Source organism: Oncorhynchus clarkii, unplaced genomic scaffold (assembly GCF_045791955.1).
Source record: "Oncorhynchus clarkii lewisi isolate Uvic-CL-2024 unplaced genomic scaffold, UVic_Ocla_1.0 unplaced_contig_4687_pilon_pilon, whole genome shotgun sequence".
NCBI lineage: Eukaryota > Metazoa > Chordata > Actinopteri > Salmoniformes > Salmonidae > Oncorhynchus > Oncorhynchus clarkii.
In genome coordinates this window covers 322218-334908 of record NW_027261111.1, presented here as the reverse complement: position 1 = coordinate 334908, position 12691 = coordinate 322218, and the positions used below count along the sequence as shown (strand labels likewise).

The following is a 12691-nucleotide window of genomic DNA, read 5'->3' as shown; positions in this document are numbered from 1 at the left end:
ATCTGACACAGTCACAGGTGTAGCTCTCATTACCGTCGGTCCACTGCGTTCTCCTGTGACGTCATTGCGGGTCCCCCACCATATGAATGTATAATATGAATGTCCCCGCCACCACAGACCGAGCAATTCCCCCTCCCCAATCCGCTCCAGAATTTCAAGGGTTTGGATGCCCTTGTGTCGTATGTGTGTTTGGTTTTTTCCTCTCTTTTTCTGGCCAAACCCAGTTATTGCACTTTAGCTAAACATTTTGTTTCGGTGAATCCAGCGCGGTATAGGTCTGCCCGTAGCTCGGTGAAGAAACATGGGGATTTGATTCTATTTCCAACGGGACAGGAATTTGATCGTGTTGGTACATCAGACAATAGTTGTATTTTAGGTGGTGTCTGTCTAAAAATGAAGCACCCGAAGCTATGGAGAGCGTTGCTTTTCATGACGGTGTTGTACCAGTTTGGGACGTCAAGCAGATACGGTAAGATGATGTTGGAGTGTCGGGAACATGGAGTTTTAGTGGAGGCAGAGATGGAAGAGAAGAGGCAGTGATAGAGGGAAACTTCACTGAGCGGTAGCTACTGAAGCAGTGTTTGGAATGAGGTCCGCGGTTTAGAGAAATGTATGATTCACACGTTTTTACCTTAAAGATCTACAAGGTGTGAATGGCATTACATTTCATCAAAGTAATGAAATAAATCGGAATTGGGAAGAGATATTGAGTAAATACATTTTTATTAGTTGGATGTTTTTAAATAGCTTTGGTGTCGGTTTTTGTAACTTCAATTAACAGCTAAACGTTTAACAATTAACAGCTAAAACAACCACAGTTCACTGTTGACAAGAAAAAGTCCATAAAGTAGAAATGGTTTTCTATTGGCTTTATGAAATACCAGCTTTATAGCTTTCAGACCTAAAGTTTGCAGTATCGGCTTTCCACTTGCATGAAGTTTATGCGTTTCAGAACCACGGAGAGCAACTAGGCTACGGTTTACCGCTACTTGCATTGCCTGTTCAGATTATACTCTCCGTCTCTTCTCTGCAAACCTTGGTCTCCACTTCCCTGTTTTTTATACCCCTCTCTATTCCTACTCCCCCCTCCTCCTACACCCTCGTCACACCATTTAGTTCCACATTGAGCATTATTCTGACTCTCAGGTCTCATAATGCCTAGCTCCCTGGTAACAGAGGAGCACCGCCTCATCCCAGCCAGTTACCATGGCTACCTGGCCTTTATAAAGGTGAAGGTTCAGGGATTTAGTTATTTCTGTATTGTTATTCATTAGAATAATGGAAGCAGTTAGTATGGCCATTAAATGAATGTGTTCCCCGTTTGACTTAAACATGCATTTTTAATGTTGTCACTCATCATTATTTACAGCATCTGTGTTCCATCTCCGTGTTTGTCTGTTATGCTGTGGAATATGCTGTCTCCATAGGTGTTGGTTTGGCCCTACCGAGCTAATTATAAGATCCCTTCATCTCTTGCGTTTCTTTTGTACACTGAAGTGCATCTGGCATTAAGTGAATGTGGATAAATGAAAAGAGTTCAAACAAAAGTGTGTGGATCGCAGATCTCCTTTTAGAAGCATCCTCTGAACAATATGAATGAGGGAACAAACACCCAGAATATACAGGGAACAAACACCCAGAATATACAGGGAACAAACACCCAGAATATAAGGGGAACAAACACCCAGAATATACAGGGAACAAACACCCAGAATATACAGGGAACAAACACCCAGAATATAAGGGGAACAAACACCCAGAATATACAGGGAACAAACACCCAGAATATGCAGGGAACAAACACCCAGAATATAAGGGGAACAAACACCCAGAATATACAGGGAACAAACACCCAGAATATGCAGGGAACAAACACCCAGAATATACAGGGAACAAACAGCCAGAATATACAGGGAACAAACACCCAGAATATAAGGGGAACAAACACCCAGAATATACAGGGAACAAACACCCAGAATATGCAGGGAACAAACACCCAGAATATACAGGGAACAAACAGCCAGAATATACAGGGAACAAACACCCAGAATATACAGGGAACAAACACCCAGAATATACAGGGAACAAACACCCAGAATATAAGGGGAACAAACACCCAGAATATACGGGGAACAAACTCCCAGAATATACGGGGAACAAACACCCTGAATATACAGGGAACAAACACCCAGAATATACGGGGAACAAACACCCAGAATATACGGGGAACAAACACCCAGAATATACGGGGAACAAACACCCAGAATATACAGGGAACAAACACCCAGAATATACAGGGAACAAACACCCAGAATATAAGGGGAACAAACACCCAGAATATACAGGGAACAAACACCCAGAATATGCAGGGAACAAACACCCAGAATATAAGGGGAACAAACACCCAGAATATACAGGGAACAAACACCCAGAATATGCAGGGAACAAACACCCAGAATATACAGGGAACAAACAGCCAGAATATACAGGGAACAAACACCCAGAATATAAGGGGAACAAACACCCAGAATATACAGGGAACAAACACCCAGAATATGCAGGGAACAAACACCCAGAATATACAGGGAACAAACAGCCAGAATATACAGGGAACAAACACCCAGAATATACAGGGAACAAACACCCAGAATATACAGGGAACAAACACCCAGAATATAAGGGGAACAAACACCCAGAATATACGGGGAACAAACACCCAGAATATACGGGGAACAAACACCCTGAATATACAGGGAACAAACACCCAGAATATACGGGAAACAAACACCCAGAATATACGGGGAACAAACACCCAGAATATACGGGGAACAAACACCCAGAATATACAGGGAACAAACACCCAGAATATACAGGGAACAAACACCCTGAATATACGGGGAACAAACACCCTGAATATACGGGGAACAAACACCCAGAATATACAGGGAACAAACACCCAGAATATACAGGGAACAAACACCCAGAATATATGGGGAACAAACACCCAGAATATACAGGGAACAAACACCCAGAATATACAGGGAACAAACACCCAGAATATACGGGGAACAAACACCCTGAATATACGGGGAACAAACACCCTGAATATACAGGGAACAAACACCCAGAATATACAGGGAACAAACACCCAGAATATACGGGGAACAAACACCAAGAATATACAGGGAACAAACACCCAGATTATACGGGGAACAAACACCCTGAATATACGGGGAACAAATACCCAGAATATACAGGGAACAAACACCCAGAATATACAGGGAACAAACACCAAGAATATACAGGGAACAAACACCAAGAATATACGGGGAACAAACACCCAGAATATACAGGGAACAAACACCCAGAATATACAGGGAACAAACACCCAGAATATACAGGGAACAAACACCCAGAATATACAGGGAACAAACACCCAGAATATACGGGGAACAAACACCCAGAATATATGGGGAACAAACACCCAGAATATACGGGGAACAAACACCCAGAATATACAGGGAACAAACACCCTGAATATACAGGGAACAAACACCCAGAATATACGGGGAACAAACACCCAGAATATACAGGGAACAAACACCCAGAATATACAGGGAACAAACACCCAGAATATACAGGGAACAAACACCCTGAATATACGGGGAACAAACACCCTGAATATACGGGGAACAAACACCCAGAATATACAGGGAACAAACACCCAGAATATACAGGGAACAAACACCAAGAATATACAGGGAACAAACACCAAGAATATACGGGGAACAAACACCCAGAATATACAGGGAACAAACACCCAGAATATACAGGGAACAAACACCCAGAATATACAGGGAACAAACACCCAGAATATACAGGGAACAAACACCCAGAATATACGGGGAACAAACACCCAGAATATACGGGGAACAAACACCCAGAATATACGGGGAACAAACACCCAGAATATACGGGGAACAAACACCCAGAATATACAGGGAACAAACACCCTGAATATACAGGGAACAAACACCCAGAATATACGGGGAACAAACACCCAGAATATACGGGGAACAAACAGCCTGAATATACGGGGAACAAACACCCAGAATATACAGGGAACAAACACCCTGAATATACGGGGAACAAACACCCTGAATATAATGAACAGGGAACAAACACCCTGAATATAATGAACAGGGAACAAACACCCTGAACATAATGAACGGGGAACAAACACCCTGAATATAATGAACAGGGAACAAACACCCTGAACATAATGAACAGGGAACAAACACCCTGAATATAATGAACAGGGAACAAACGCCCTGAACATAATGAACAGGGAACAAACACCCTGAACATAATGAACAGGGAACAAACACCCTGAATATAATGAACAGGGAACAAACACCCTGAATATAATGAACAGGGAACAAACACCCTGAATATAATGAACAGGGAACAAACACCCTGAATATAATGAATGGGGAACAAACACCCTGAATATAATGAACAGGGAACAAACACCCTGAATATAATGAACAGGGAACAAACACCCTGAATATAATGAACAGGGAACAAACACCCTGAATATAATGAACAGGGAACAAACACCCTGAATATTATGAACAGGGAACAAACACCCTGAATGTAATGAACGGGGAACAAACACCCTGAACATAATGAACAGGGAACAAACACCCTGAATATAATGAACAGGGAACAAACACCCTGAATATAATGAACAGGGAACAAACACCCTGAATATAATGAACGGGGAACAAACACCCTGAATATATTTTCTGACATGTCTTATCCACATGTCTGTCTGTCTGTCTGTCTGTCTGTCTGTCTGTCTTTCTGTCTGTCTGTCTGTCTGTCTGTCTGTCTGTCTGTCTCTGTCTCTGTCTCTGTCTCTCTCTCTCTCTCTCTCTCTCTCTCTCTCTCTCTCTCTCTCTCGCTCTGTGTGTTGTCAGGGGAGAGCTATTAGTCATTGCATACATCATGACAGCTCTGGGTACATGATGGAGACCAGGAGGTTTTAGCTGGGTACATGATGGAGACCAGGAGGTTTTAGCTGGGTACATGATGCAGGAGACCAGGAGGTTTTAGCTGGGTGCATGATAGAGACCAGGAGGTTTTAGCTGGGTACATGATGGAGACCAGGAGGTTTTAGCTGGGTACATGACAGAGACCAGGAGGTTTTAGCTGGGTACATGATGGAGACCAGGAGGTTTTAACTGGGTACATGACAGAGACCAGGAGGTTTTAGCTGGGTACATGATGTAGACCAGGAGGTTTTACTGGGTACATGATGGAGACCAGGAGGTTTTAACTGGGTACATGACAGAGACCAGGAGGTTTTAGCTGGGTACATGATGTAGGAGACCAGGAGGTTTTACTGGGTACATGATGGAGACCAGGAGGTTTTACCTGGGTACATGATGGAGACCAGGAGGTTTTAGCTGCGTACATGATGGAGACCAGGAGGTTTTGCTGGGTACATGATGGAGACCAGGAGGTTTTACCTGGGTACATGATGGAGTGCAGGAGGTTTTAGATGGGTACATGATGGAGACCAGGAGGTTTTAGCTGGGTACATAATGTAGGAGACTAGAAGGTTTTGCTGGGTACATGATGTAGGAGACCAGGAGGTTTTAGCTGGGTACATGATGTAGGAGACCAGGAGGTTTTAGCTGGGTACATGATGTAGGAGACTAGAAGGTTTTGCTGGGTACATGATTTAGGAGACTAGAACGTTTTGCTGGGTACATCATGTAGGAGACCAGGAGGTTTTGCTGGGTACATGATGTAGGAGACCAGGAGGTTTAAGCTGGGTACATCATGTAGGAGACCAGGAGGTTTTAGATGGGTACATGATGGAGACCAGGAGGTTTTAGCTGGGTACATGATGTAGGAGACCAGGAGGTTTTTCTGGGTACATGTAAGAGACCAGGAGGTTTAAGCTGGGTACATGATTGAGGTGACCAGGAGGTTTTACCTGGGTACATGATGGAGACCAGGAGGTTTTACCTGGGTACATGATGGAGACCAGGAGGTTTTACCTGGGTACAGGATGGAGACCAGGAGGTTTTAGCTGGGTACATGATGGAGACCAGAAGGTTTTAGCTGGGTACATGATGTAGGAGACCAGGAGGTTTTTCTGGGTACATGTAAGAGACCAGGAAGTTTTGCTGGGTACAGGTAAGAGACCAAGAGGTTTTGCCTGGGTACAGGATGCATGCGGGCACGCTGAACTCTTTGTTTCCACTCTGGGGAAATAAGGGCAATTCCGGGTAAACATTTTGTTACCAAAGACCGGGTTATATGTTGGGTTATAGGTTGAACCTGCACTCCAGACACGTTCGATCAAATCGCTCAAAGATTTCTAAAAGATGTCTGGTCTGCTGCGAGGATACATGTGTTTGTGTTGTCTGACATTGTGGATGTGTGTGTCTGTGCTATCTGTCTGTGTATAATAGCTAAAGGCTAATAGCCATGGAAGAGATCAGTCCAATCTGTCCAGGCAGCCGTCAATTCTGAGGTCTGTGATAGCATTATCCCTATTCTCCACTGGTTTCAGTCTATAATCAATACTGAGATCTGTAAAAGCATTATCCCTATTCTCCACTGGTTTCCGTTGATAATCAATACTGAGTTCTGTGAAAGCATTATCCCTATTCTCCACTGGTTTCAGTCCATAATCAATACTGAGGTCTGTGAAAGCATTATCCGTATCCTCCACTGGTTTCAGTCCATAATCAATACTGAGGTCTGTGAAAGCATTATCCCTATTCTCCACTGGTTTCAGTCCATAATCAATACTGAGGTCTGTGAAAGCATTATCCGTATTCTCCACTGGTTTCAGTCCATAATCAATCACCACAGTTCACTATTGTCAGTTACTGATGTTTTATTGACCAGCTTTGTGCTATGTTATATTCCTCATTACATTTGACACCTGAAACCAGACCAAGCACTCAACAACAAGAATGTCATATGACCGTGTCCCCAGCTGCTACTGTAGAAAGGACATGGTATCCAGGCATGGTATCCATTCAACAACAAGAATGTCATATGACCGTGTCCTCAGCTGCTACTGTAGAAAGGACATGGTATCCAGGCATGGTATCCATTCAACAACAAGAATGTCATATGACCGTGTCCTCAGCTGCTACTGTAGAAAGGACATGGTATCCAGGCAGAAATGGCAGAACAGAACTATCGCTGCATTGTTCCTGCCCCACACTGTCCTTCCTTTTGTTGCCCCAGAGAGAGAAGGACAGGAATAACAGTAACCTAGTTCAGACTTTACTCTGAGCCCCACCTCACCCCACCTCCATCTAGGCCAGTTCAGACTTTACTCTGGACCCCACCTCCTTCTAGACCAGTTCAGACTTTACTCTGAGCACCACCTCCTTCTAGACCAGTTCAGACTTTACTCTGAGCCCCACCTCACCCCACCTCCATCTAGGCAAGTTCAGACATTACTCTGAGCCCCACCTCCTTCTAGACCAGTTCAGACATTACTCTGAGCCCCACCTCACCCCACCTCCTTCTAGGCCAGTTCAGACTTTACTCTGAGCCCCACCTCCATCAAGGCCAGTTCAGTCTTTACTCTGAGCCCCACCTCCATCTAGGCCAGTTCAGACTTTACTCTGAGCCCCACCTCACCCCACCTCCTTCTAGGCCAGTTCAGACTTTACTCTGAGCCCCACCTCCATCAAGGCCAGTTCAGTCTTTACTCTGAGCCCCACCTCCATCTAGGCCAGTTCAGACTTTACTCTGAGCCCCACCTCACCCCACCTCCTTCTAGGCCAGTTCAGACTTTACTCTGAGTTACTCTACCCATACTTCCTCCATACTCTACCCATACTTCCTCCATACTCTACCCATACTTCCTCCGTACTCTACCCATACTTCCTCCATACTCTACCCATACTTCCTCCATACTCCACCCATACTCCGTCCATACTCTACCCATACTTCCTCCGTACTCTACCCATACTTCCTCCATACTCTACCCATACTTCCTCCGTACTCTACCCATACTTCCTCCATACTCTACCCATACTTCCTCCATACTCTACCCATACTTCCTCCGTACTCTACCCATACTTCCTCCATACTCTACCCATCCTTCCTCCATACTCTACCCATACTTCCTCCGTACTCTACCCATACTTCCTCCATACTCTACCCATACTTCCTCCATACTCTACCCATACTTCCTCCGTACTCTACCCATACTTCCTCCATACTCTACCCATACTTCCTCCATACTCTACCCATACTTCCTCCATACTCTACCCATACTTCCTCCATACTCTACCCATACTTCCTCCATACTCTACCCATACTTCCCCCATACTCGACCCATACTTCCTCCATACTCTACCCATACTTCCTCCATACTCTACCCATACGTCCTCCGTACTCTACCCATACTTCCTCCATACTCTACCCATACTTCCTCCATACTCTACCCATACTTCCTCCATACTCTACCCATACTTCCTCCGTACTCTACCCATACTTCCTCTGTACTCTACCCATACTTCCTCTGTACTCTACCCATACTTCCTCCATACTCTACCCATACTTCCTCCATACTCTACCCATACTTCCTCCATACTCTAGCCATACTTCCCCCATACTCTACCCATACTTCCTCCATACTCTACCCATACTTCCTCCATACTCTACCCATACTTCCTCCGTACTCTACCCATACTTCCTCCATACTCTACCCATACTTCCTCCATACTCTACCCATACTTCCTCCGTACTCTACCCATACTTCCTCCATACTCTACCCATACTTCCGCCATACTCTACCCATACTTCCTCCATACTCTACCCATACTTCCTCCATACTCTACCCATACTTCCTCCATACTCTACCCATACTTCCCCTATACTCTACCCATACTTCCTCCATACTCTACCCATACTTCCTCCATACTCTACCCATACTTCCTCCGTACTCTACCCATACTTCCTCCATACTCTACCCATACTTCCTCCGTACTCTACCCATACTTCCTCCATACTCTACCCATACTTCCTCCATACTCTACCCATACTTCCTCCATACTCTACCCATACTTCCTCCATACCCTACCCATACTTCCTCCGTACTCTACCCATACTTCCTCCATACTCTACCCATACTTCCTCCATACTCTACCCATACTTCCTCCATACTCTACCCATACTTCCTCCATACTCTACCCATACTTCCTCCGTACTCTACCCATACTTCCTCCACCTATACTCCATCCATATTCTCTCCACGCTCCATGCGTACTCTCTCCATACTCTCTCCATAGTCCAACCATACTCAGGTGTATGTAAACTTCCAACTATGTGTTAACATCGCCAAAGCAAGTGAAATAGATCATAAAACAGAGTGAAATAAACCATCAAACAATAACAATAACAGAGTAAACAGGAGGCTAGGAGACCAAATGGTTTTCACAACAACAGGATGCATCTACTCTGTAATTGAAATGCCACTCTGAATACAAGCAGGGAGAACACAAATACACGTCTTAGGTTCTGTCCCAAATGGCAGCCTACTCTATATAGTGCATCTCACTCACTCACTCACTCACTCACTCACTCACTAAAGCAAGTGAAGTAGATAATACACAAAAGTGAAATGAACAGTAAACATTACACTCACAGAAGTTCCAAAAGAATAAAGACATTTCCAATGTCATATTATGTCTATATACAGTGTTGTAACGATGTGCAAATAGTTAAAGTACACAAGGGAAAATAAATTAGCATAAATATTGGTTTTATTTACAATGGTGTTTGTTCTTCACTGCTTGCCCTTTTCTTGTGGCAACAGGTCACAAATCTTGCTGCTGTGATGGAACAGTGTGGTATTTCACCCAGTAGATATGGGAGTTTATGATGAAAATTACAGGCCTCTCTCATCTTTTTAAGTAGGAGAACTTGCACAATTGGTGGCTGACTAAATACTTTTTTGCCCCACTGTATTCTCATTCTCTTCCACAGTGCGAGACAGAGTGAATATATGGTACAGGAACCTCATGCTGTTTGCTGTTATGTCACATGTGATAGTATGTCTGTACAGTGTGCATCTATCTGTGATCAGACTTGTGTGTTCGTTGGGTTTGTTCCTCTGATAGCTAATCTCTTGTGGACAGAAGTACGTAATATAAATCTATCGAGTATCTGGCACAGCGTTTTGGTTCTGGGTTGCTGAGATTACTTATAGCTGATGCTTGATGAGTGTGTGACGCCCTTACAGCTAACATTAGTAGAGCAGGTAGCAGGTTGCGGGTAGCGGGTAGAGGGTAGTGGGTAAAGGGTAGCGGGTAGCGGGTAGCAGGTAGAAGGTAGCAGGTAGAAGGTAGCAGGTAGTAGGTAAGAGGTAGCAGGTAGAAGGTAGCAGGTAGAAGGTAGCAGGTAGCAGGTAGTAGGTAGGAGGTAGAAGGTAATAAGTAGCAGGTAGCAGGTAGCAGGTAGAAAGTAGTAAGTAGTAGGTAGCAGGTTGTAGGTAAGAGGTAGGAGGTAGAAGGTAGTAGGTATCAGGTAGAAGGTAGTAGGTAGTAGGTAGCAGGTATCAGGTAGAAGGTAGTAGGTAGTAGGTAGCAGGTAGCAGGTAGCAGGTAGAAAGTAGTAGGTAGTAGGTAAGAGGTCGCAGGTAGAAGGTAGCTGGTAGCAGGTAGAAGGTAGCAGGTAGCAGGTAGAAGTTAGTAGGTAGTAGGTAGCAGGAAGCAGGTAGAAGGTAGTAGGTAGCAGGTAGCAGGTAGTATGTAGCAGGTAGCAGGTAGCAGGTAGCAGGTAGAAAGTAGTAGGTAGTAGGTAAGAGGTAGCAGGTAGAAGGTAGCTGGTAGCAGGTAGAAGGTAGCAGGTAGCAGGTAGAAGTTAGTAGGTAGTAGGTAGCAGGAAGCAGGTAGAAGGTAGTAGGTAGCAGGTAGCAGGTAGTATGTAGCAGGTAGCAGGTAGCAGGTAGCAGGTAGAAAGTAGTAGGTAGTAGGTAAGAGGTAGCAGGTAGAAGGTAGCAGGGAGCAGGTAGTAGGTAGTAGGTAGTAGATAAGAGGTAGCAGGTAGAAGGTAGCAGGTAGCAGGTAGTAGGTAGCAGGAAGCAGGTAGAAGGTAGCAGGTAGCAGGTAGCAGGTAGTAGGTAGCAGGAAGCAGGTAGAAGGTAGTAGGTAGCAGGTAGCAGGTAGAAAGTAGTAGGTAGTAGGTAAGAGGTAGCAGGTAGAAGGTAGCAGGTAGCAGGTAGTAGGTAGCAGGAAGCAGGTAGAAGGTAGTAGGTAGCAGGTAGCAGGTAGTAGGTAGTAGGTAAGAGGTAGCAGGTAGCAGGTAGCAGGTATAACCTAGACTCTTTAGAAGTTACTGTAACAGTTTCCAATCAATTAATGCTTTTAACAGAGCTGCTGTTAATCTCTCTCTCTCACCATATCTCTCTCACCCGCTCTCTCACACATCTCTCTCCCTCTGTCTCTCCTCCATCTCTCCCTCTCTCTCCTCCATCTCTCCCCCTCTCTCTCTCGTCCATCTCTCCCTCTCCCTCTCCCCATATCTCTCTCTCCACCCCCTCTCTCTCCCCCTTTCTCTCCACCCCTCTCCCCTCTCTCTCTCCCTCTCTTTCACCCTTTCTCATTCTCTCTCCTCCATCTCTCTCCCCTCTCCCTCTCTCTCTCCCTCTCTCTCTCCCTCTCTCTCTCCTTCTCTCTCTCCCACTCTCAGGTTGTGTGTTTGAGACAAGGCTGTGCTCCAGGGAGCAGTTCTGCTCTGATGGTGAGTATCCTCTGTTTGTCTGTCTGTCTGTCTGTCTGTCTGTCTGTCTGTCTGTCTGTCTGTCTGTGTATCTGTCTGTCTGTCTGTCTGTCTGTCTGTCTGTCTGTCTGTCTGTCTGTGTGTCTGTGTGTGTTTGTGTCTGTGTGTGTGTGTCTGTATGTGTGTGTGTGTGTGTGTAGGAGCTACTGAGCACTTAACGGGTCTCCACAATTCAAATCAAATCAAATCACATTTATTTCTATAGCCCTTCTTACATCAGCTGATATCTCAAAGTGCTGTACAGAAAGCCAGCCTAAAACCCCAAACAGCAAGCAATGCAGGTGTAGAAGCACGGTGGCTAGGAAAAACTCCCTAGAAAGGCCAAAACCTAGGAAGAAACCTAGAGAGGAACCAGGCTATGTGGGGTGGCCAGTCCTCTTCTGGCTGTGCCGGGTGGAGATTATAACAGAACATGGCCAAGATGTTCAAATGTTCATAAATGACCAGCATGGTCGAATAATGATAAGGCAGAACAGTTGAAACTGGAGCAGCAGCACGGCCAGGTGGACTGGAGACAGCAAGGAGTCATCATGTCAGGTAGTCCTGAGGCATGGTCCTAGGGCTCAGGTCCTCAGAGAGAGAGAAAGAAAGAGAGAAGGAGAGAATTAGAGAACGCACACTTAGATTCACACAGGACACCGAATAGGACAGGAGAAGTACTCCAGATATAACAAACTGACCCTAGCCCCCCGACACATAAACTACTGCAGCACAAATACTGGAGGCTGAGACAGGAAGGGTCAGGAGACACTGTGGCCCCATCGGAGGACACCCCCGGACAGGGCCAAACAGGAAGGATATAACCCCACCCACTTTGCCAAAGCACAGCCCCCACACCACTAGAGGGATATCTTCAACCACC

The 12691-nt window shown here is 45.2% G+C and overlaps 1 protein-coding gene across 1 annotated transcript in view; it reads left to right on the top strand.

The window, feature by feature from the left end:
- Positions 1–393: 393 nt before the first annotated feature.
- LOC139404890 (receptor-type tyrosine-protein phosphatase-like N) overlaps positions 394–12691 on the top strand; it is a 138423-nt gene continuing 126125 nt past the window's right edge. The window contains exon 1 of the mRNA XM_071147426.1: positions 394–469. Within this exon, the coding sequence (XP_071003527.1) occupies positions 394–469 (76 nt within the window). The remainder of the gene's footprint in view (positions 470–12691) is intronic.